The 26,218-nt window shown below is 48.5% G+C and overlaps 1 protein-coding gene across 2 annotated transcripts in view; it reads right to left on the reverse strand.

The window, feature by feature from the left end:
* Positions 1-26,218, reverse strand: part of roq (RING finger and CCCH-type zinc finger domain-containing protein roquin) — a 163,309-nt gene that overhangs the window by 22,800 nt on the left and 114,291 nt on the right. For both annotated transcript variants that reach the window (XR_014702778.1, XM_084586315.1), the window contains exons 10-12: positions 21,443-21,554; positions 19,822-19,918; positions 17,680-17,822 (exon numbers count right to left, since the gene is read on the reverse strand). Coding sequence is in view for 1 of the 2 variants with exons in the window: in XM_084586315.1 (XP_084442441.1) it covers positions 17,680-17,822; positions 19,822-19,918; positions 21,443-21,554 (352 nt within the window). In the remaining variant the exon portion in view is untranslated. The remainder of the gene's footprint in view (positions 1-17,679; positions 17,823-19,821; positions 19,919-21,442; positions 21,555-26,218) is intronic.

Genomic DNA, 26,218 nt, shown 5'->3' on the forward strand with positions numbered 1-26,218 from the left:
GTGGTTGTGTGCTTGCCTCTCACTACGAAGGAACCGTGTCTGACTCCACGGGTTTCCGCAAAGCTTTTGTTTCGTTACTTTTTTCTGCTCAATATTACTTCCGCAATTAGTTTTAACGATGCACCTAAACATTAGCCGACAGTCACAAGACAGCGCATACATTAGGTCCACCTTTATTTAGAGAGAAGCAGTGTTCTATGGCGGAGTGGTCGTGTGCTCGCCTCTCACTGCGAAGGAACCGTGCTCGACACCACAGGTTTCCGCAAGGCTTTTGTTCCTTAACTTTTTTCTGATTTTTGCGTTACAACCACAATGCCTACGCCGGCTTTTCTGCGACATGGGGCCCTTAATGCTATCGCGTTAAAAATCGGAAGTCTTCAGGCAAATTAGAAGGATTGGCAGGTAAGAGTAACAGCACTACTCTTCGGAAGTACAGTTGACTCCCGGCACAACGAACGCCACTTCAACAAAATTTTCGCCACAACAAAGTATTTTCCATTCCCCACAAAGCCCCCATAGGAAGTAATGTTTAAAAATTCTCTCCAAAGCGAATTATTTGTGAGAACGCATTCACTTCAACGAATTTTTCGTAAGTTTTCGCTATTCAGTGAGCCGTCTATTTTAAAAATTTGGGGGCTGTACGGCTTAGCTCGTCTTCATGGCACTGCAAATGATAACTGCTTTATGGATTGTCACGCCGAGCACACTTATCACCAACTGCTTCAAGCACGCTGGTTTTTTTCTTGGCGCGGCGACCCGCACCATCGCAGCCCCACAAGACGGCACACCGTCGTCATCGACACCAGAGATTGATGCGACATGGAGTTCACTTCAAGAGACCGGTAGCATCTCTGCTGACATACAGCTGGAAGACTTCCTCGGCGTTGACACGGAGGTGGTTGTTCACGAGGAACTAAGACGAGGACATTATAAAAAGTGTCCGTGAAGTAGAAGAACCGTCCGATGATGACGACTCCGTCCAGGATAAAACTGCCTCAGCGACCAAGTGCCAGGTAATGGATGCCTTCGACGTGATCCGGCAATTTCTTGGTGCTCACAATTATGATGTTGCCATGGCTCTGTTAGCAAAGTGCAAAACTCGTGCGACGCCGCTGCTGGAGGTAAAACCAAAGCAGAAAAAGCTAACAGATTTCTGGAAATAAAATAGTGTGGTTTCCAGAGTCATTTATTGTCCCTTTTTTTTTCGAATTTCTTGACAACGAAGTTCCGCGACAACGAAATTTTTAGCGCACCCCATGAATTTTGTTGTGGCGGGAGTCAACTGTAATGGCAATGTTATAGTTTTTTGGGTGCAATAACTGATAAGGTAATTACATTTGCTTAATGTTTAGGAAAGTAATCAGTAATGTAATCTAACTATTTTTAAAAGTAGTTTTGCCATGTATGAATGCTGATAAATTAAAAGCACCTTCACTCCAACTTTGATATGAAGCATGTTAGTTTAATGACACTAAGCAAATGACACACTATTATGACGTCAGAGCCTGGTGGGTGCCGCATCACAAGAAAACACACTGCTCACATGCCTGCTTCCTTTTTCCGCACAGCATAAGATTTTATCTGGTGTGAACACTGAGAGTACAAGGCGAGTTAGCAGCACTGAAAAGCACCATGTGTTTGCAGTTCCAGGAAGAGTCCAGGGTGAGTATAGCACGCAGGTCGATGCATTCGCTGTCTTACTAAGTGTCACAAGCAGTTATCATTGCCTATTAGCTAACAGTGCAACAAACCACGCAGCCAGATTGTTACATCAAACAATTTCTTATGACACGCACGCATTCACATGCACCCCCCCTCCCTGCACACACAAACACACTTTCTGGGGCACTTCTAAACAAATTCTCATAGCCCCATCAAGGTCATCTTAAAGGGGACAGTGCACTGCAGCTTTAACCTCTGATACAAAGGATGAATGTGTGGTTACATGTGAACAACTCTATTATAATCATGAAATAAATATTCTCGTGCCTTACACTGGGGGGGTTGGATAAGGTTCCTATTATGTATCACAGTCGAACCCGAATATATCGGGATCACGAAATAGTTCGATATATTGATAATTCGATATACAGAAATCGGCTTGTGACGGCACTTACGATGCCAAAAAACGATACCGTATTTGTCGCATAATCAACCCACTCGCATAATGGACCCACCCTCCACTTTTGCACCCGAGAATTTGAAAAAAAAAAAAGCGTTAAGGCCAGCTCGCTCACATGCAAGCGATTGAGCGATCTCAGCGACGAGTGGCAGCGACAGAGCGAAAAATTTCAAACTTGTTGGAACTGTGTCCCTCTCGCCGCTTGAGCCACCGCGGCAGCTCAAAACAAGGTTTCTGTGTCGCCGCGGCAGAAATCGCAAGCGTTTTCGCTTGCATGTCGGTGGCACGCGTCACGCCGTTTCGGTCGTCTCATCCACAGCTCATTTCTTGGCAGCGTGCCAAGATGTTGCGCAGCGATAACGTCGGGGCGCCTTTATCTTTTGATAGCTCCTGCGGTGGCCGGGAGCGAACTTGGCAGAGTGCCCGTGATGGCTTGATTGAACAAGCCTGGTTCGATTTATCATGCCGCGCTTGGGGCGGGCGTCATGATCGCAGCAGCTGACCGCGTGCTTTCGTTGATTCATACATGCAAGGATAAACAACTCCCGCCAAAAAAAAACCTGCCGCTTCTTAACGTCCGAACAGCACAACAATAAAAAAGAATGACACAAAAAAAAAAAAAAAAACAAGAAAGAGCTGCAGCTTCTTAACGTCCGCAGACGCCATAGCCACGTCAGCCGCCGCACGCAGAGGGTTTACAACACTTGCTGGAGAAAGCGTCCAATGTCTGTCTGAAAACGGGCTGAGCTGGCTTGGCGCATACGTAGCACGTGCTGAAGGAGAGAGATAGCTCGGCAAAGGAATGGGCACACCCACGTACCTGGCTTGCAAACGTCATGTATTGGCGCGCGGGTAACGACAACTGCAGATGCGCACGCCTTTGGGGAATGGACGCGGTGCTGCCCAGACCAGCCGTCGCCAAACTGTCCCCTCTTTCCTTCTGCGTGTGGCTTGAAAACGTCACACGGCAAACGGCTAATGGTGATGCGATCGTCTTTGGAGAAGGCACACTTTCCAGTGCGTGGTGCGGAGTTCGATACAGTCGAACCCGGATATATCAAACCGTCATCCATCCTTTGTCCTGCGCACGAACAAAGATGCCATCAGGGAATTTCTCCGCAGGTAGACGTTTCAGCTTAAAAACTACATAAGGCGGTAGTTTTCGTCCATCCGCTGTGATGCAAAGCATGACCGTGCATCGCTGCCTTTCGCTAGCCCGATGTAAGCACACGCACGCTCTTCTTCCCCTTCGCCTCGACTGTCACATTCTGGGGTGCGTCAAACCAAACCGGGGTTTGATCGGCGTTACCAATCTGAGAGAGAAGGTGCTCATGTTCTCTGCGCTTGTTGATAACAAACTTGCGGAACTGCAGAAGCTTTTCACCATACTCCTCGGGTAGACGTTGACACATCGTCGTGCAACGGCGAATGGACAGGTTTTTTTGCTTCATGAAGCGCGAAATCCACCCATTGCTGGCTTTAAACACGGTAGCCGCAATCCCCTTGCTGCGTGCAATGTCTAGCGCTTTCATGCGAAACATCTGTCGAAACAGCAAAGCCGTTGCGCTGCGTCTCCGTCACGTACTCGAGAAGTGAGTCTTCAACTTCCGGGAACATGCTCTGCTTCCCTCAGAAAGCGCGCCTCTGAACATTTGTTTTCCTGAGGGCATATTCTTGGGAGCACCATCGCCGTACACATTTTTCGTCAACGCCGAACTTTCGTCCAGCCACTCTTTTTCCTTCTTCTTTCGTGTAGTGAATCACTTTCAGCTTAAAGTGAGTGGTATAAATAACGTATTTTCCCATCAAGGAAAAAGAAAATCTTCAGCTCACGAGCGCAGAATAAATTAGGGCAGCGATGCATTCTGATTGCGAGATCGCACGTGATATGCTTCAGGCGATCGAGGAAATGGCTGTAAAACGGAGGAGCGAACAGACTTGGATTGGATTGGATTAGATTTGCTGGCCTCACCCTTTGTAACGGGCGGGCATCGCTGCGGCTAGGAGCGCCCCCTTTGTAACGGAAGTGGTGGCCGCTGCCCTCATGCTCAACTTTTTTTTTCCTCAAATATTTTGTTAATTCTTATCGGCAATTCTACTTCTAACTTTACGCTTCATTTTGGCTTTCACTTGATTTTTGGGCCCCACCTGGCGGCAGTAACCACAAAACGCTCTGTATTTCTTGCACCGCACAGTAGATGGCACTTCCCAACTTCCTGAAACTCATGGTGCGGCTTTTACTCGGGAAATTTTTTAAAAGTTTTTTTTCCCAATTTTCTTTCCAAAGTTCGGGGTGCGGCCATTACATGCGTGCGGCCATTACATGCGTGCGGCCATTACACGAGTGTATACGGTAACTCTATGGACTATACTTTTGATGTTAGCTGCTGTAGTGGTGGAGAGCGAACTTGGCAGAGTACCCGTGACGGCCTGATTGCACAAGCCTGGTTCAATTTATCATGCCGGGCTTGGGGCAGGTGGAATCCACTGCTACAAAATTATTGGAAACCGTGATAGATGCAAATGCCGTTGAAAGCAAACAATGCTAAAAGCCATGTTTGCAGCTGACAGCGTGCTTTCGTAGATGCATAGATGCAAGGATGAACAACTCCCGCAAAAAAAGAAAAAAGCTGCTGCTTCTGAATTTTAGCAGCCGCCAGCATACACTATGCCCCACGTTCAGCACGACGAAAAAGATGGACGACTCTCTCAAAAAAAATAAAAAAATAAAAAACTGCAGGTTCTTAACGTCTGCAGCCACCATAGGTTACGCTGCGCCACACTAAAGTGATTCTATAGCTCACTTAAGCCACACGTTCAGCACGACCACACAAGACGTGCATCACACGTCACCCACCATGCGCAGAGGGTTCACAACACACACTGGAGAAAGCGTCTGACATTCTGTCTGCCACGGCCTGAGCTGCCACGCTGCTGCAAACGAAGACTGAGAAAGAGAGAGGAAGGGGAGAGAAAAAGTTCGGCAGAAGAATGGTGCACCCTTGCGCTTGGCTCTAACACGTTTCCCCTCTCCCGTACACCATGGCTGCATTGGCTGTGTCTGCTGTACCGGCTGTTGATAAGCCAGTTCCCTCTTGTTCCTTCATGCACATGGCTTGCAAACGTCACATTCTGGTGCGTGGCAAACGATCGCCACAGACATGGAGGAAGTAAAAAAATTCATCCATGACCGCAGATATGCGCACCTTTGAGGAAAGGGTGCGGCGCTTCTTTAGACCAGCCGTTGCCAAGCTGTTCTCTCTCATTCCTTCTGCTCGTAGCTCGAAAACATCACACGGCAAACAGCCAGGGTGATATAATCGTCTTTGGGGAAGGCGTACTTTTCAGTACGCAGTGTGGAGTTCAAGATATCGAACAACCGGTGAAATTGGAGTTCGATATACGACGCAGATTTTCTATACAGATTTTCACAAGTACAGTAAAACCTCGTTAAGCCGTAGTTGGCCGTAACTTGGAAAAAGTATGTACTAAATGGTAGTACGGCTTAACAGGAGTAGCGTAAAACTTACCTGCCAAAAAGCAAGTGGAAACTGGCAGTAGGTTGAAAAAAAAAAAAAAATGCAGCCTTTGTTTTGCACTGCAAAAGTTGGTATCTCATACCCCAGTCACACGGGCAAGTTTAGTGACACTTTCACGAAGTGCACTTACTTAGGAAGAGCGACACTTTCGGTGCTCGCTGTCACACGGCAAAATCAAGTGTCATTTTGAAATTACGGCAGTGCCGATGCGGATGCTGCAGCCCTAATGTGGAAATTAATTAGTGTTCACGGAAATACCTTAAAATTCAATTGTATAGCAAGCACAATGACGCCAGGCTAATATTCAGTTTATTTGGGCATTTGAGTACATGGATTTGACTAAAAAGACATCGCTATGTTGCACGGGCATGTTGGACGTAAGGAGCGGAGTCACCGATGTTCGAGCGCAAAAAGTTATCGAGCTAGTATGATTCAGAGCAGCGTGCACTTTTCACACGAAATCATGTCTGACAGTGCTCCTATGCAGCCTAAAATGTCCAGCGGCGCAGCACCCATACGGCAGCATCGTCACGTCTTCACAGCGTTTGCTTGCCGTTGTACACGTCGGAAAATGTCCGGAAGTATCAGTGGGCGGCGCTTTCGTATGGCCACCTTAATAGGATATATGGCTCACTCATGGCACTGCCTTATTGTCAACCTTGCGATAGGCACAATTCAAATCGAAGACTTAGATAGCGTATACGTGTACTGCAAGGGTGAGCTGCGCCGCGCCACCGGCGACGATGGCTATGAAGTTGTGAGCAGAAATTTGCTCGTGTCGCAGCAATTACACCTACTAGCGACTTGGTATAGGTCAACGATCCCCAAGAAGGATTAATTACTGACATTGCTTTACTTCAGGGATCATTATTTACGGGAAAAACTAATCCTCGCACACTTTTCTGACGCCGGTGACAGCAGGGCAGGATGCGCCGTAAAGGTGCTGGCTTGGCGCTGGCGGCTTGCGGGAGGAAAAGCGGTGGTGTCTTCGGCCGGCGCTTGAGCAAAATGCTGCCTGTCAAGCGACGCCTTTCTAGAGATTGGGTTACAAATAACTCCAACTTCGTTGATGCAGCTTGAGGTACCGCATATCATCGAAGTGCAGCAGCAGACGAATGCCTTCGCATTAGCTCAAGCACTGAGAGCGAGGGTAGCTATTCATGTGTACGCATCGTTTTCAGTTGGTGACAGCTTAAATCTCTTGCCTATTAATAGAAACGTTCATGAAATTACGATAAACATTTCAAAATATTGTAATTCTCAAAAAATGTATGAGTGATATGTCACTGCCCTGCTGTCGAGACTACACACTCGCCTGCCGGACAAAGTGTAGTGAGTTCGCCAAACTCACTTCACGTCGAGTGTGTTCGGCAGCGAGTGTCATTAAAGTTCATCGTGTGACACGATGCGAATGACATTAAACGCGAGTGCACTCGTTGAAAGTGACACTAAACTTGCTCGTCTGACCGGGGTATTAGTCTGAAGCCGCGGTGCTCTAGCAGTGACAACAGCAGCTTCAAACTCATTCAGGCCGCAAGCCAGCTTTTCGGCCAGTCCCCTTTTTTCAGCAAACAGCCGCATGACACTCACAGCGCGCGCAGCTTCTGCAACTATTGGGCCCGGGTCTTCCACACTTTCTGTGTCGTCGATGTCGTCACTGTCAGTTGGAGCCACTTCCGCCACCACTCAGGCAACGATGGCTTCATCCAACATGTCTGGTGAAGTTTCCATTTCGTTGTCGACGTGCTTGAATTCAGAGAAGGTAATGCCTTCTGAAGAACCTTCCCTCTCAAGTACTTCGGTCAGCAGGTTCTCACATGTTTGGTCCGGGACGCCGGTGATATCGCTTGCGTTGTCTGCGTCACCCGCGCACATTTCGCGAAAACCTGCATACTTAAAACAGTTCTGCACGGTAGCAGACTCGACCTGCCGTCATAAGTTTTCCAGCAGGTGAATCGCACCCAGCAGGTCAATGGCGTACAACCTGCCGCATTCCAGTGCAAGCAGCATCCTGCACAGTAGGTTCTTCCTGTAGAGCTGCTTGACAGCTCTACTGATTCCCTGGTCCAAGGGCAGGGCAATCGCTGTGGTGTTTGGTGGCAAAAACACCAGCTTCAGCGCCTTGAGGCCATCCAACGCAACGTGCGCCGACGTGTTGTCAAGGATAACAACAGCATTTCTTCCTTTCGCCTCAAAACGGCGGTCAATGAAGCGCACATACTCTTCAAAAAGCTTCCCAGTCATCCATGCCTTGGTGTTATTCCTATAAAGGACTCCTGATGGCAGTGGGGCGCCTTTAAAGCACCTTGGCTCGGCTGACTCGCCAATAACGAGAACTTCTCGCTTCCAGACATATTGCATGAGAATGCAACTGAAATGCTGTCCTTGGCAAGCTTGCCGCCGGTGCACGGTTCTCCCTTGAACGCAAGCGTTCCATTCGGCAGCAGATTGAAGAAAAGCACGGACTCATCGAGGTGAAATATGTCGTCAGGCGCATAGTCTTCCAAAATTTGTCCAAGCTGGCCATTCCTCCAATCTTCTGCACCTTCAGTGTCAGCCACGGCGCCTTCTCCAGCTACGGTCTTCGTGCGTATTCCGTGCCTTGCTTTCAATCTGGCTAGTCAGCCATTGCTGCACACAAAGTTTTCATGGTTGAGCTCCGAGGTGAAAACTAGAGCTTTCTCAACGAGGAGAAGTCTGCTAACTGGTAGGTTTTTCGACCGAGCTGTTTTCAGCCATCGCACCAGCGCCTCCTCCACATCCAAAAATGTTGATCCTCGTACTCGACAGCTCTTCACAGTCGCGGCAGCACTGCCGAGTAGCTTTTCTCCGGCATTCCAAATGCCACACACAGCAGTTAGCGGCAAGTCTCTTTCACGTACCAGCACAGATTTTTTTGCCCCTCTCTCGATGGCACGGACAATCTCCACCTTGTCATTTATACTAAGCACCCGATGATTCTGTCAAAGCTACGGCATGACGCAGACGGATGGAGAACTCGCGAAGCACACCGCTCAAAGTCACCTCGTCACACATGCGAAAGAAAGTGAACCAAGGGACCAAGGCCTAGACGTGCAAGGGACACGGAGCAAGAAAGGGTGGTCGCTCGGACTTGTCCAAAATAGGGCCCGCTAGAGGAAGGACGGAGTATGTGGACGCCACAGTTAGTTCACGGCCTGGATTGGCACGCTCGCCGCAAGATGGCGCTAGTTGTATTATCATCATCATCGCAGCTGCATTTGGTAAACTTGGCTTCAATTTGTCATTGGCTATGTAGCTTGCTATCGCATCGGTCGCGTTCATGGTCGCATTTATGGAGATTAGTCACAACGCTAGTCAGTCTTTTGTGAGGTGGTACTACCGCCGTGAATTGTACGATGAAAAATGAAAATGGTACGTGCTAACCGATACGTCCGCAATAAGCTGGTACAGTTTATGCAGATGCGAAATGCATTATATTGTATAGGCGCCGAGTCGGGGACTGAGGTGGCGGCCATTTGGCATTAACCCTTCCACTGCCACAAACATACTGGTACGTTTTCAAGCTTCCCCCACAATGTCACAGACGTTCCAGTATGTTCTCTATCGTGCATTCAAAACTTCGCACCTGAGCACGAAACTGGCGTGCTTGGACTGGCTGCGCCATCTGTAAAATCTTTCTACAAGTTGGTATTTTCGCCCCGCGTTGTGTTGGTATGTGCGAGAGACGCCTAGATGACTCACTGTAGGAACGTCATGAAGCCGTTGAAGGATGGCTGTGCGTAGGTGCTGAGGGACTACTAGTAGAAGGTCGGGGCCATCAGGTCCCATATTGTGCCAGTATGAGGTGCCATCGTGGAGCACAAACGAAGGGAAGAGTCATGGTGATCGGCGCTGAGGCGACTGATAATTTCGAAAAGCTGAGGGTCCTGGCGTAGCTCACGGCGAATGTTGGAAAAATCAGAAATAGAGAGCACGCAAGCGTCATTGTCACATTCAGGTTGACTTGGCGGGTCGACTGAATGACGGGACCGGCAATCGGCGTCTCGATGCAACTGGCCAGACTTATAAACTACTGAAAAATTGTACTCCTGAAGGCGCAAGGCCCAACGTCCAAGGCGGCCAGTAGGGTCTTTTAGTGTAGAAAGGAAACGCAATGCGTAGTGGGCAGTGACTACTGTGAATGGCCGCCCATACAAGTGAGGGCGGAACTTTGTAATGGCCCAAACTAGGGCTAAGCACTCACGTTCAGTGATGGAATAATTCTGTTCGGCCGCAGAGAGGAGTTGGCTGGCATAGGCAATGACGCGAGGAGAACCGAGCTGACGTTGTGCGAGAACGGCACCAATTCCATGACCACCTGCGTCGGTGTGTACTTCTGCGGGCGCTGAGGGATTGAAGTGAGCCAACACTGGCGGACCGGTGAGGTGGGCAATAAGAGCGACGAAGGTGGCCGATTGTTCGTGGCCACAGGAAAAGGAGACCTCTTTTTTTCAGAAGCTGCGTGAGCGGACAGCAATTTCCGCGAAGTTTGATACAAATCACCTGAAATATGAGCAAAGTCCGAGAAAGCTACGCACGTTGCTGCTAGATTTCGGTATAGGGAAATCCCTTACAGCGCGAATTATGTCGGGGTCCGGCTGAATGCCATGGGTGTTGACTATATGTCCTAGGACCTTGAGTTCCCGGCGACCAAAGCTACACTTCTTGGAGTTCAACTGAAGGCCAGCTCGCGGAAGACGCCAAGAATAGCCGAAACACGATGGAGGTGGCCCTCAAAGGTTGATGAAAATACGATGTCATCGAGGTAGCACAGACATGTGGTCCATTTAAGCCCGCGTAATAGGGAGTCCCTCATGCGCTCAAAGGTCGCAGGAGCATTACATAAGCCGAAAGGCATCACCTTGAATTGGTAGAGGCCATCCGGAGTGACAAAAGCCGTCTTTTCCAATCTCTTTCGTCAACAGAGATCTGCCAATAACCAGAACGGAGATCGATAGAGGAGCAGTAGTTGGCACATTGCAGGCAGTCGAGAGCATCATCAATCCTTGGAAGAGGGTACACGTCTTTCTTTGTTATCTTGTTTAGATGTCGATAATCTACACAAAACCTCCAACTGTGGTCTTTCTTTTTGACGAGTACTACTGGAGACACCCAGGGGCTGCTCGACAGCTCAATAATGTTGCTTGCCAACTTTTTTTCTACTTCTTCCTGAATGATCCGGCGTTCGGAAAGAGCAACTCTGTAAGGCCGTCGGTGAATAGGTCGGGCATCTCCAGTATCGATACGATGTGTGACGACGGACGTTTGGCCCAGGGATCCGTGACCGAAATCAAAAATGTTGCTGTATGACCGCAAAAGGCCAGCAAGGGCACTGGCATATTCGGGACGCAGATCAGAGGCAACCATGGCTGAGATGCGGTCCTCCGGACTATGTGACAGGACAGGTTGTGCAAGTACCTCGGCGTGACGGTCAGATAGCACTGCAGAAATAGTAAAGCTGGACAAAGGTGACAGCTCGGCAAGAAAAATGCCCTCCGGGAGAACTTGCGAAGACATGCTTAAGTTGAGTACGGGAATGTAGGTGAGGTTATTCTCAATGTGTACAATGTTATGAGGTAGGACGATGTTGCGCTGTAGAGTGACGTCGGTGATGAGGTTGACAACGTAGTCGCCGTCAGGAAGGGAGAGAAAAGGTGATATGGGCACATATACTTCCGCCTCGGGAGCAAATGTACTGGAGCGGAAGCGAAGCTGGGAATAGTCAGCACTGGGGTCGTGAACACAATGGGGCAGGGCTAGGCACAGAAGTCCGGAGGAACAGTCAATGAGCGCGGAATGGGCTGTTAAAAAGTCTAGGCCTAAAATCACGTCTTGAGGACAAGTAGTAAGGATGGCGAAGAGCACAGGGACGTGGTGGCCGGCGATGCTAACGCGCGCAGTGCACATTCCGATGATGGTAGCAGTGTTTCCATCAGCAACACGAACTGTAGAGGTGTTAGCGGGCGTAAGAACCTTTTTGAGGCGCTGGCGGAACGACGAACTAAGGACTGAAATATGGGCTCCAGTGTCAATGAGAGCGGGCACAGGGACTCTATCTACGAGGACATTGATCAGGTTGCGGCGTGGTGCGATGGTCGAAACATAGTTGGCTGTCCGGGTTGGTAACGCAGCGTCACGTCCTGGTGCTGCGTTGCCTAGTTTCCCGAGTAGGGGCCTTGGTACGTTGGGGACAAGCTGCGGCGAGGAGTAGGTGATCGGGAATGGTGGGCTTGAGGCGATGGCGAACGGCTAGGACGACGGGCTTGCTCAATGTTCTCGGTACAAAGATGTGCTAAGTTGACAGAAACGCGTCTTGGTGCATAATAGTCACGACGAACAGGGCTGTAATAGGGGCGAGAGGGGGGAGCCGGACGGCTGCAGCAATAGCGGGACGTATGGCCAGCCCGACAGCAGACGAAGCAAATAGGCCTATCGTCAGATGTGCACAACTCCGCAAGATTGCGGGTAGGGTAGCGCGGTGTGTAGGGCGTTGTGGTAGCAGCAGCAACCACTGGGATTGGCTGTGGTGCAGGGGGTGGTGTGACAGGATTTGAAACAAGGCCCACATTTGCAAATTCTTGGCGGACAACAGCCTGTATCATAGCTATTGTTGCCTCTACAGGAGTTGACGTAAGTGTAACAGGAGTCAAGGCCTTGATTTCCCTGCGGACGATGGTAGTGAGGTTATTCTGACTTGAAGGCTGCTGTAACGTGGGCAAGTCATCACATGAGGATGTTAGTCATCGTGTTGGGAAGGCGCTCAAACCGATGGACGATGCGGCACTGCTTCGCCTGTTCGAAACGGCGACAGACTTGCAGGACTGAGTCCACCGTAGAGCAGTCTTTGCAGAGTATATTGAATGCATCATCAGCGATACCCTTAAGGGGGGACACGGCTCTTTGGCACCGAAAATCGGATTTTCAATTTTTTCATTTTCGTATTCCTCGCACCATTCCGCATCTGCACCCAAATTTTCATCCTTATACCCCGCGTATTTATGAAGTTATAGCGATTAAAAAATGCAGTACCACACCCACTGCACTTTAAATTGTGGACAAACGACACCCAATTTCGATCGCCCGGCGCATGAGAACTACGCGCTCCACCGCGGCGATTTTGGTCTCGTTCGAAAGCGAGCGCTTTCGGCTTACTTTTTCTTTCGAAAAGCAACCCTGTGCGCTCCGCCTTCCCCCCAAAAAACAAACAAAAAGATAGCATGCAGCGCGCGCTACTATTGGCCGGTTAAGGCACGTGATCAAAATGGCGTCGTTTGGTTGGTTCCGGCAAGCTAGCCCTGAAATGCGGACTCCCGGCGACGCCATTTTGTCTTTCTGCCGACCATGCTAGTGCAACGCGAGAGTCATGCCAGGCGCGAAGAAGTACCGCTCTTTGCACAAGTTCGGGCGAAAGCAACCAAAGAAATGCGTTAAGAATGCGACATCGTTGCATACTGTGCAAGAAGCAAGTGCCAGTGCTGCGGGATTGTGTGACGATCACGTTGCGGGCGGCGACGCTTCTCCGATTCCGCTGGACAACGGTGCCGTTCTTCGTGCCGACTGCAGTCGTGTACGTATTGACACCGCACCTGTCACTAACAGTGACATAACTCAAGTGAGTGCCCGTGAGCAGGCTACGCTTGATAGACTGGTATCGACGCCGGCGACGGCACGAAAGACCGCGCTGTTCGCTGATGCAAGTGGTGCGTCCGCAGAGTCAGATGCGGACGGAACAGCCTCCTATGCGGTAATTGACCTCAGCATTGTGAATATCCTTCTGGATGCCTTGTGGTGCAAAACGTGTCGTGGATGCGTGCGTTTAATTACCAGCGACCGGAGCTATGGCCTCGCCGTAAAACTGATCGTGCTGTGCGACAACTGCGGTGAGATTGCAGCCGAGTGGAACTCGCGGAGGGTTGACGGCGAGAAAAGGTGCAATCCTTTTGAGCTGAATATTCTGGCTAGTCGAGCAATGCTGTCGACCGGTAACGGCCAGACCGCAATGAACGATATCTTTTCGGCGATGGGTTTGTCGCGGCGCGGGATGCACAACAAGACGTTTCAACGGCATCTGAAGAACACACTGCAACCTGCTGCTACCCGAGCCGCCACGACCGCTTGGCACAAGCCGCGCAGGCAGTGGCGAAGGTCTACGATGACTTGTGTTTTGGGCATAGCGGGAACATTGCCGTGTGCTACGACGGCACATGGATGACGCGCGGCCACTCATCACATATAGGCATCGGTGCCGTGGTGGAACTCTTCACTGGTTATGTGCTTGATTATGTGGTGTTATCAAACTTTTGTCTGGGCTGCGAAATTGGTCCCAAGCCAAACACTGACGGCTACGAACTTTGGAAATCACGCCACCAGTGCCAAAAAAACATCAACTCCAAGGCTGGTCAAATGGAAGTAGAGGCTGGCAAAATTCTGTTTGAAAGATCTCTGCAGCGCCACAACATGCGCTACACAACCATGCTATGCGATGGGGACAGTCGCACATTCAATGCTCTTAAAGATGCTGCAATCTATGGCTACATTGAAATAGTCAAAGAGGACTGCATAAATCACGTGCACAAGCGTATGGGAGCAGCTTTGCGCAACCTCTTGCAGAGGCACAAGGAAGCAAAGTCTTGGCGGCAGAGGAAGGCTGACAGCTGATCTAGTTGACAATCTGGCAATATATTATGGCCGAGCACTTCGATCAAATGTAGGTGATGTGGATGCCATGCAGCGAGCTGTGATGGCGACATATTACCACATCACATCTACTGATGACTGCCCCAATCACAGTTTGTGTCCTACCAGTGAGAAGTCATGGTGCTGCCACAACGCTGCAAAGGCAAAAGAGGAGCCTGCACCAAAGCACAATTACAGTCTGCCAAGAGATGTGGCTGATGCTCTTTTGCCTGTTTATAGTCGTTTATCAGAGAAGAGCCTGCTGCAGAGGTGCATTCGGGGGAAGACCCAGAACTCGAACGAAAGCTTCCACTCGGTCATCTGGACCTTGATCCACCAAGAGCGGCACTCATCACTGTTTGCTGTGGAAGCAGCCACAGCAGAAGCTGTGCTGCGCTTCAATGCCGGCTGCAAGCATACAGCAGCAGCAATTCTGCAAGAATGCAGTACGAACGTAACAGCAACTGGCTCCAGGAGAGCTGAAGAAAAGGACTTGCACCGTAGCGCACGTTCTGCAAAGAAGCGGGCGGCTTCGCTTGGCATTGCTAAAACAGAAAAAAGAAAACACCGCGACAGCATGCACCCCGACTATGCTCCTGGTGCATTTTATTAGCATGAGGTCTTTGGGGTTGCCCTTCCTGATTAAATGCCGTGAGGCTTGAGTGCTTCCGACAATCCCCCAATTTTGGTAGTGTTGCATTTTTGAAAGATCAGTATCTCTGGTCCTGTTCTTGCTATTGCTTTAAATTTTTTTTTTCTAGAAAGGGAATCCTGCGAGTCTCATGAAACCAAGGTAAATGCAGTGACCACAAAAGAAAATTTGCTGAGAAGGTTATGTTGTCTTCGGTACCCAAATGGAATTTTCCTTTCAAACGTTTCCTATTGCGTAACTTTGGCTCAAATTGGCATAGGCCATTAATTTTCGCTTCAGATCACTTTCCACCATCAATCATTGACATAATTTACACCTACATGCTGTGAAGTGTTTTTCCTCGTTTTCTCAAAACTGCAATTTTGAGGGTGCTGCAATTTTGGAGGAGAGATATCTCTTAGTCTATTTGTGCTATAGCTCTCATTCTTGTCTTGTTAGAAAGAGAAAACCTTCGACAGTGCCGTAGGACAAAAATATGTACAGTTATTATGCGGCAACATTTACAGAATTAATTATCAATCTTAGGTGCCAACTTGGGCTTTTAGTCATAAAAGTTTGACTTATTGTAACTTTGGTTCAAATTCTTCTACCACGTTAATTCATGACTAGCGGCACTCTATGATCCTTCTAGATCACTCTGGTAGGGCTATTCTCATCATGCCATAAAGTGTTTAGTAATTAACTCACCTCCAAAAGAAGAACATGAATTAGGTAATCATTTGAAAGCTATTTCATCTACAAGAAAACTAATCAGATATTTGAAATCAGCATGCAAAAGTACATTAATGGTGCAAGTTTCAATCACATCCACCCATAAATAAGGAAAAAAGTTTTAAGAGGGGTGTCCCCCCTTAAGTATATGGCCCACTTTATCATCTTCGGTCATGGAGGTATTCACCTTTCGACAGAGGGCAAGAACGTCCTGTATGTAGGCAAGGTATGACTCAGTTGACGATTGATCACGAGTAGCCAGGTCTTTTTTGGCTGCCAGAGCTCGCCCAATTGGTTTGCCGAATAAATCTGCAGTTTTCGTTCGCAGATGTCTCACGTAGGCATCTCCTGTTCATGGTTGGTAAACCAGATCTTTGCCGTTCCCGCTAGATAGAAGATTATGTTTGCAAGCATTATGCTAGCATATCACCGGTTATTCTTGCTGCACCTTTCATATTCGTCGAGCCAATCTTCAACATCCTTCTTGTCTTCGCCGTTAAAAATAGGCGGATGACGGATTTTGGTTAAAACCATGGGGGGCAGCTGGAGTTTCCGTAGCGGGTGATGCATCCTCGGATGCCATGCTTACTGTGGTAGTCGGTGGGGTGAGCTCGGGGAGATGGCGTCCACTGCGCAAATCCAGGTTTCTGGTGCGGAAATACGAGGAGCTGTGGCAAGGGGAATCGAAAGTACCTCCACCAAGGTGTTACGGGGTAGTTCAGCTTGGAGCAGAGGGCGGACACGGAAGACAAAGCTTTCAAAACAACAGACGTTTTCTGCAGGCACCAGCCGACTCTGCTTGAGCGTAGTCTTCTCTAAAAGACCCACAAGTCTTCTTCTTTCCTTATGCGCATGCACCGCCTAATGTGACAATATTTTGAAGAGTATAGAGTGACCACGCCCACCCCCGCCACCTTCTTTGCTGGGGAGTGCAGTTGCTCCGCGCACGCTGCTCTCTTGCGCTAATATCATGCGGTGCACACGTTTCGCAGCACATGCATCCGGTTACGGGTTCAAGGGTTCTGCCATCTGCCGCAGGTTTGTAGGTGTTTATTTTTATTCTGTTGACGTGTCTGCTACGGCGCGTCAAGTTCAGAGGCGCATGCCGTTGTCTCTCCAATAGGTCGATCCATGCCTCGATCGCTGCTTTCGCTCTCTCTCTCGGCATTCTTGCTTTCGGTTAGAAGCAGCAAAGGAAGTTGTTTTAGCCTCTTTCAACCTCCCTCTGTCATCTTGATTTCACAAAGTGCCAATTCTCTCCCTTGTGCAAGCCACTGAAAGTACGCCCTCCATGCGCATGGTTACTTGCAGATGGCTGACGGCATGGGACCTTCGACTGCGGACTGGAGCAAGGGCTTTTCCGATTATGAATATGAGCAGAGCTCGAATTCCGACTCTCAAGAAGTATCTAGCAGTGTTTTTTCTTATATTATCCTCATTTACCTAATTTATAGAAAGGCTGATTATGATGATGTTAACACTTGCAGAACATTGAAATGTGCATATTCCGTTGACTATGTTATTTGTATAGCAATCATCAAAAATAAATGGCTATGCTCATTCCCTGAAACCAAGCCAACATTGGCGGTGCACACGGCCAGAAACACCTGACAACGAAAGGGTTAACAGATGGAGCACATTCTGCTTTTGTTTTCCATGTAGAACGGGAGAGTAAACTCGGGGAATAAGAAATTTTGGGCTTATTTTTTGTTTCTTTTTCTGCACTTATCTTTAGCTTCCTACACTTGTTTCCTGTTTGCTTTTGTTGTTTTCCAGGCGTCTGAACTGCGAGAGGTGAAATTTTCCTAATGTGGTCCTCATAGAAATAACAGTTTGGAACCCCTGCCTTACACCATCACACATGTGGTACTATTTCTGCAATGGTACGATAAAAATGAGTCTCAGATGGAGAATGAGAAAAATGAGCAAACAATGAAAGCCAGACGTGTGTCACTAACCTTGGTTGGAGGTGCAACCAGTGCTGGAGGAGGAGCAGCCAGCAGGGCTCCTGGTGCGGGGGCAAAGGGTGGCGCTCCTTTGAGGGGCAAGAGCCGGGGGTCGGTGTTGCACGCCAGATCCCCTGCTGGCAGCAGGGTGAAGCCTATAAAAAAGATTAGAAATGCATGCGTGGCCCAACCAAGAGCAGCCATCACTCCCTGTGCAAGACCGTAACACCTCTCCTCTACTCTGGATTTATTTTGTTGTAGTAATTATTAAAACACCTGTGCACACACAATCACATCTATGCTTCGCTCTATCGCGTTGTCTCCCCTTTCTCAAACACCACGGCTGCATTGGCTGCGTCTGCTCCGTAGCGGCCGTTGCCGAACTGGTTCCCTCTCGTTCCTTCCCGCACATGGCTTACAAGCATCACGCGCTGGCGTGCAGCAAAATGCGTGCCCCATTGGGGAAAAAGGCGTAACACCAAACTGTTCTCTCTCATTCCTTCCCAAGTGGCTTGAAAACGTCAAGCGGCAAACAGCCGAGGGTGATGCGATCGTTTTTGGGGAAGGCACACCTTTCAGTGCGCGGTGCGGAGTTCGATATATCGAACGACCGGTGAAATTAGAGTTCGATATATGACGCAGCTTTCCTATACTTTTACATGGGATTTTCAAGGGCTATTCTGTGAGTTCGATTTAACCAAAATTCTAATTACCCCAGTTCGACTGTACCAGACCCCTTAGACACAATTCCATCCACAACCACTGTTGCTGGTTGCAATGGTTTCAAAAGATGAGCCATATGCCGTTGTTGGGCATAGCACAGCACAGCACAGCTTAGTGACATAAGGCACGTGGCTGAGCACAATACAGGAGGATCAGATGGTGTGACATTTGGACAGAGCAGCGGAAACAACCTTTCAATGCCAAGTGCACTGTAAGGCCGCCCAATAGCCAAAACTGAAGGCGAAGCCAGCGGATCTTTTACACCTACTGTGTGCTGCTGCTGCTGAACTCGCTGCCGCCAACAAGAAATGACCACCACGCCCCCATTGGTCAAAACCAGCATGGCAGTTTTTTCTAAACAACCAGCCAAGCTTTGGCTTTAGTTTGAAGTGGCCACAATTGGCTGCTGAGCCAATGATGCTAGTGCAGCCATTCATGATGATGATGGCAGCAATTACAATGCAGCTGCAGATTTCTTGGTGCCGGTTTCGCAAAAACTGTTCTTACACGGGCAGAGGCCACTTATCGAGAGAGCTAGGGTAACGACCGTACGATCAGAAAGTTCAGTCGAAAAATCAGAAGCCTTTCGAGCAAATTGGGAGGGTTGGCAGGTATACAATAGGTATCTCTGAAGACTGTCTCTGACTATCTACCTTCACTTCATACACCATGAGAAATGTCACTGAAGGCTTCAAACATATACTACACACCAAAAGGATGCTTTTCATCTGCATAAAAATGGTGCCAGTGCCGCCATGAATTCAAATTCAAACTGCAAAATCATGTCCATAAAAAAATGGCTGGTTGGGTTTGTGGGGTTTAATATCCCATGGCAACTTGGGCTATGAGAGCTGCCATAGCTGCCATAGTAAAGGGCTCCGGAAATTTCAGCCACCTGGGATTCTTTAACGTGCACCGAGCACATAATGTCAATGCACAATGTCAGTACTTTAAAAAAGAAAAAATTTAGTGCTACAGCTTTGAAGAAGTTTTAATATTTAGATGATGCAGGCATTACAAAAAACAACTGATTAAAACTCTTGAGGTAGGACAAAGTTTACTGCATGTGTACACAACCCTTTTCATGAACCTCAGCACTTTATGACTGTGCACGAACAGGAACACTGTTCAAAAAGCCTAAACAGCAAACCCAGCTTACAATGTCTTCGTTAGTGCTCACCAAATGATTTTTTCAAGTGCTATTGCAATCTGGCTGCCTTTGCTTCCACTTGTTTAGCAAGAGACTGCTCGGACACAGTGAGCAATTTACCGCCTTGAACTCATGTGCGAATTAGCGTGGGCTCAGATCCCGTCGAGCTTGGTGGGCTGGATCTATGCTTAGTACACCGATGTTGTGGTGAGCCTGGAGCAGGCTCGGCCTTCGGAATGCGGCCCATGCAGAGCTCTCTCCTGCGGTACAGCCATGCCTACCTTGTGCGTAGAAGGAAGGAGCAGCTGCAGCTGAGGCCAGGGGCAAACGCAGTGCAGCAGTGGGGCTCGTCAGTTCCTGGGGCTGGCGGGAGGTCACCTGGTTGGGTGCAAAGCAAGGAACAACCAGCGGCCTTCAAATCATCGCTGCACACTCTGCTCCCCCTGGCACGGTACATGAATAGGCACTAAGTTTAAATTCTTTGGCGTGGGCACCCGAGGGCATTTTGCGCTGCATGAGGAACCCCACTCCTCATACCTTTCTGACAGCATCTGTCCCCTTCAAAATGAGATGAGCTCAATGGCTAGGCTCAGCTAGCCTTGTGAAAGCTCAAGAACAAAGCCCTGGACTTGTTCTTTGATCACAGCAACAATGACTGTTTGATTTAATGTGGCAAGTGGATGCATTTTAAGTATACCCGATTGCTGTGGTGTAGGATCAAAAGCTGAGTGATTGATTTTCACTTGCAGTCTTTCCTGCTAACTCAGTGTCCTTACCAAACACTAATATGTTCACATGTCTGGTAACTTTTGGTAATTCTAGTCTATACAGCAGCAGTGCTGCTCGCTAACTCTTGGTGGAACTGTACACAGAACTGCACAGAACTTGAGCCACCCCACTATGACAATCACTGCCGGGAGCAACTTCCTATGCTGCCAAGAAAACTTCCTTTCTTCTCTTCTGAGCTCAACAACACGCTTCTTGCAGTGTCATCTGTGTCCGAATAAAATGCAATTTGCAGCAGAAATTCCACGTTTTGCAGCAGAAAAAACATTGCCTTATAGCACATGCTCTAGCATTTGTAGTAGAAAAAAAAAAAAGCACTTTGTATAAAATTATAAGCTCTTGTAGCATGTAAAAAAGAGGACTTGCAAAGCTCCAGTTTTTAGAGCAGAAAAGCTCTTATCTTCACTATGGTTGTTGTCCTAAAATAATGTAAAAAATCCTGAACTCAAGTAGAGTTACTACTGTTCACTGCTAATGTTTCCTTAAAGAGTCCTGAATGCACAACCAAAAAACTATTTGCAAAAAAACTAAGCATGAGCAAGAAAAAGCAAACTACCAAAAATCCAAAAATGATCCCATCCTTGAACAAAAAAAAAACATCCATCTATTATTTCTTGCCCTTTCCGGTGGCTTTAGACCAAGCATTTCAAACCCGAGCAATACATATGGCGGAATGATGCTTGACAATGCCATTGAAGGAGCATTCTTCAGCTCAACATTATTAGGTTTTGGTTCTATTCTCGTCCATGTTTTCCAAGGTCCTTTGGCACAGAGAAAATGCAAAATGGGCAAATATTGTGTTTGGTAGAAACATCTGCCATTGGGCACAGTTTGCCACAAGTGGCACACTACACTAACAGTTGTCCAACAGGGGATTAGTGCAGGACAAAGCAAAGGAGCGGCATCAATTGAAAACAGAGTTTATACTTACAGACCCATGCTGTCCTTTTGTCTCTGGCACCTCCATGCAACTACACCTATAAACATTTACTTCTAGACATTTCGTAGTTATAGAAGTGCACCCTATCATGACTTTCTGTCTTTAGCCCATACCACAGGTGACGCCAAACAGACCAGAGCTTTACGCATTACAGAATTCAATTGTGTTTCACTTACCTGGATAGGAGCAGGCCCTCTGACAAGAGTTCGGGCACAGCGGGATATGGGGCCGTACTTGGAAACCAGGGGAGGGTCAAAGGGCACCAGAGGATCCTCTTCAGAGGGGCAACTGCATTGGGACCAAGCATACTCATGTGGCAAAGACACATGGAATGTAACTCAGTAAAGTGGCTTTCTTCAAAGCCTTCCTTCCACTCAGGTAAAAGTCTTACTGAATGAAGATGTGACAATGACTGGCAGCCTATACCATAAACACTTTCTAATCGAGTGCAATAGAATTAATTTTATGCTTCCCGCAGCTGTCCTGTTACAGGGAGTGTAAAGCCAAAACCACATAGAGCATTTTTCGCTCACAAAAAACGTGACGCGCGGCAAATGGCCGCATTGCCGCCAATGCACGAGTACCCGCACAAGAAAAATGGAGTGCGCTGTCATGGCAAGTTTTCTGGTTTATGTTCTTTTTATAGTTTCAGTCGCGTACGTCCCACAAGACGCGATGCTTTTCCACCTCGGTGATTACGGTCTAATTAAAGGTTGTCTTGTCCATTTTGGCCGAACACTATGCGCAAACGAACACGATGCGTGAATGCACGTGGCTCCTTTGATGCGCACCAGCTTTGACGAGGAAACAATAAAGTTCCGCCAAAAAGGTTCCACCGAGATGCACGAAGAGCAGAGCCATCTGTTGGCAAACCAATAAACCAAAATGACACATGACTGCACGCTGATTGGTGGACACCGGCCGTGATGTCAGTGGACGCGCAGCGCGAGTTTTTTCTGCTTCACTTAGAGCCACGCAGTGACGCTATTTGGTGCTGGGCACACGTCAGAATGACGCGCGTGTCCCACCATCCGCGCGGCAATCGTACCCTAAATCACGTCATGCAGTTTCAGCTTAAGGGTTGGTGTTGGTACGTGGAAACGCGGTGGGCACATTCAAGCGTCAGCATTCCTTGTGAGCACACAGGACGAAGGTGCTCGCCGACATCGAGGTATTCGTGCAGTGCTAGGCGGACAGCATCTATGGAGACTGTTGTAATGCAGGTGAACAATGTCTAGTGACTGGTGCGTCGAGGTTGCACCAACAAAGCATGGCAAAAGGGAGATGCACCTGCTCGGAGGGAGTTGTTTCAGCAACAAAGCAAGGGTGAAAGCCTCTGACGTTCACTTATTGTATACGGCGAAACGACAATGCCAAATTAGTGTTGTCAACCGTAGCACTGGGGTGACCAGGTGCCCTGTGCCAACGCGTAGGCGACACGGGTTTACGAAGGGAAGCGTTGAAATGGTCAGGTATTTAATTGTTTGCTCCCTCTTTCTGTAAAAGAGGGGCATGCGTACAAGCTAAGTTTGTGGGGCTGAGACCCGGATCCGGCACGCTAATATTGTCGCTGGGGTCACTGACATTTGTATGCTTTGGCTTTTGTTGCTCTTTGCTAGAACATGTGTCCCGAGACAGAGTTGATAGCTCTATGAAAGTCGGGAGGTGGTGGTAAGCAGCAAGCAGCCAATTGCAGTGATGCTTGCTGCAATTAGCTACTATGAAACTGTGGGCTGGACCCCGAGGGATTAAAACTGAGTCCCAGGGCCCAGTCGAGGGGTCTGTGCTATGGCTTAACTCATCATCTTCGGCTAGTCTGAGCTAGCCAGATCCATGTGTAACCCAACCCTGCTGTATATATTGTAAAGTATTTTTTTTTTTACATAAACTTCAATCATCTCTTTGTTTACTTCATCAAGTGCAGTCTTCCATTATTGTCGTCTTTCGCATCACCGTCTTGGACAACACCTGAAATTTACTGGCGTAGTCAAGCAGAATCTTGTTGCTGGCGGAGGACAGCACAGGAAGAAGACGGAAAGCCGAGGAGAAACGATGTTCCTGCTATGCAGACGCAGGAGGGAAGCAGCTGTGCCGGATATGAAGCAAGAGAAGCAGGAGCAAGAACAGCGGCAGCTGGGAAGTTACCACTGGGGTGAGCAGTGACGTGTCAAAAGGACCGGCTGCTGAAACCAAGATCCTTGGGTGGAGGGTGCAGCGGCAAGTCATACGGGCCGGCTACCCGCATCGAGATCCTGGTCAAGACCTATAGGAGGCTGGAGAGAATGGCACCAAGGGCGAAAGCGTGGAGCGACTCAGAAACGGTGAGTTTCCTCAGTTGCATTTTTCGCGCCTCTTTGCGTGTGTGTTCGAGCCAATAGGTGGGTTGTATTTCATGCACAAGGCGAAATGAAAGGTTGGCAATGTCGACCCATACGCGAGATAGAGCTTGAGCTCGAAGCGGCGAGGGAACGGTTGAAGCAATTTCTGCGAAACAGTCCAAAGTTAATGGCGGAAAGGTGATTCTCGGCGAGGACAGACCTCGTAATTTTGTAGATGAGAGCCAGATTGCGGTAGGAGGAAGCCAGGAGTTGGAGCAGAAGGTTGTTACGCCAGAGAAATTCGAAATACACTTGAACCTGGATATAACGAAATTGACAAAAGTTCGCAATTTTTCGTTACATGCAGGTTTTCGTTACATGCAGGCTTTGTATGAAGGCTCGCACGAATGATGCAGAAACTAAACCGAAAGGCTCTAGATATCAGTGAAGGTGAAATCACCCTTCAGGCATTTATTTTACAGTAAAAAAAACTGCGTAATCTCTGCTTGTTTTCGTGCGAGCGAAGGCACAACACGGCGCTCCAATGAAGCTAAGTCATGTAACGGCCCAACATGTCGAATGCGTTCATCCCCTCCTTTGCAGTGGGCACGTCACACGGATCTGGCTCACAGGAACCATCATCACAGACATCGGAATTTGCACGCTTTCAGCAAGTGCCTCAACATTCATTTCTTCCGTAGCTACGACGGCGCTGTCGGCAAACAAAAAGTCGACGTCGTCGGGGACACCACCTTTGCTGCGTAGCTCATCCCACGCTTCGACCACATCGGATGAAGCTGAAGTCTCTTTTTCGTCGTCGGCATCAGCCTGCGCATTTTTTGTAATCCCTGCCTTCATAAAGCACTTCTTAATAACTTCTGCCCTGACTTCTTGCCAGGAGGCAGCAAGCATTTCAGCTGACTGATAAATATCGATCTTCAGCTCCTGTTCCAGATGGAGGTTCAGAAGAAGCTTCTGTATCAGTCGGCGCTGTTATGACCGTGCATCGTTCGCACTGGCGCGCTCTATTGTTCGCCTGTGGGCATGGATATGTGCTGAGGATATGTGCTGCTGGTGCAAGGGCGCTAAGTGAGCCTGTTTCCATGAATCCTTTTGTGTAAGCCTGTTTTGCTTTGTGGAGACCCTGCAAATGCCAAATTGGCCCTGTCAAGGGAACGTCTAGAAAAATACAAAGAAATGTCCCCCTGCGGGAAAAAGCCAGAAGTGCTTTCGTTCAATTGTTCACCCTTCCCGTCAAGAAGCGCCATCGTCCAGTGAGGAATGCCTACTGTCCAAAGGAGACGACAGAGTGACACGTCCGCTGACGTACAGGACAAGAAAGGAGCAAGGTGATTACGGCCATTAGAGGATTTCCCGGGAATGCAGGAAAGATTTGCAATTGCTGGAAAAGGACAATGCTAGGAGCAGTATGCGGCGCGCACGTGCACTTGGGTTTCTGAGAAGGAAATCCACTTACCGGAACCAGCATATCGAATCTTTGCTGAAGAATAGAAATGTACCTCCTCGCCGTTCCCAAGCTCTTCCCGCCAACAAGTGACCACGCCCAACGAAACAATGTCGCACCAGTCAGTGCATCAGACCATCAGTGCAGTGATGTGTTTGATTGGATGCCGATATCTGAGGGGCGTGCCCTGGAACTGGTTGGTCGGCATCTTCAGAGAGGGGCTGGACATAGGGGTTTTAAGGAGATTGCAGAGCACGAAAAGAGGCTCTGAGCCCTGGGTAAACGGCTCATCCAGACGCTTCTCGCTTTGAACTCTGCTTGCCATTTTGCCGATATACCCTTCTTTTTCATGTAAATAATCATGTAAATAAGTTTTCTCAAAGTGCCATTAAACCTGCTTGTATATATTTTACCAACTTCGAAGATTCAATCCTTCATGAACCCGGAGTCTCTGCACGCTACCAAGTGAAGGCCGGGTCGACTTAGCCCCAGCGTCACGACAACTGGTGACCAGCGTTGGGATCTGAATCTACAAGCCACAACATCTGGTGATTGGAGGTGGATCTGAAGCTACAAGCCACATCTTGTGATCGGAGGTGGCATCCCAAGCAACAAGCAGGAGCAACAATCGGCCAACAAGAAAGCAGCTCGGAACATCGATCGCATGTGTGGGTGAGTGCTTGGCTTTTCTTCTGATGTGGACCAGGTTCTAGAACAGGGTTAGATTTTAGAACTGGTAAAGAGTGTGGAAACGCCTTTAGGTTTGGTAGTTTGCACAGTTGTTTTGGAAGTAGCCGACACTCGGAGCGATCATGGACCTACAAAAGCTGCAGAAACCAGAACTGTTGCTATTGTGTGAGGAATTGGGAATTCATACAAGTGGTTTGGTACGAAAACCCTTGATTATAAAGGCGATCACTGATTTGGAAACCGATGATGAGGAGCTCAGTGAAGCATGGAACCTCATCGGACAAAAAAAGGAGGAGCAGCTCAGAGAGCAGAAAGAGCGGGAAAAAGAGGAAAAGAGGCGTGGGCGTGAACTTGAGAGGGAAAAAGAGGAAAAGGAGCGTGAACTTGAGAGGGAAAAAGAGGAAAAGAAGCGTGAAATTGAAAGAGAAGCAAAAAGGCTGGAGCTAGAAATTGAGCTCCGGAAATTAGAACTAGAGTTG

The sequence above is a fragment of the Amblyomma maculatum genome, unplaced genomic scaffold (assembly GCF_055883805.1).
Source record: "Amblyomma maculatum isolate TAMU_Amacu unplaced genomic scaffold, ASM5588380v1 scaffold_18, whole genome shotgun sequence".
Taxonomy (NCBI): domain Eukaryota; kingdom Metazoa; phylum Arthropoda; class Arachnida; order Ixodida; family Ixodidae; genus Amblyomma; species Amblyomma maculatum.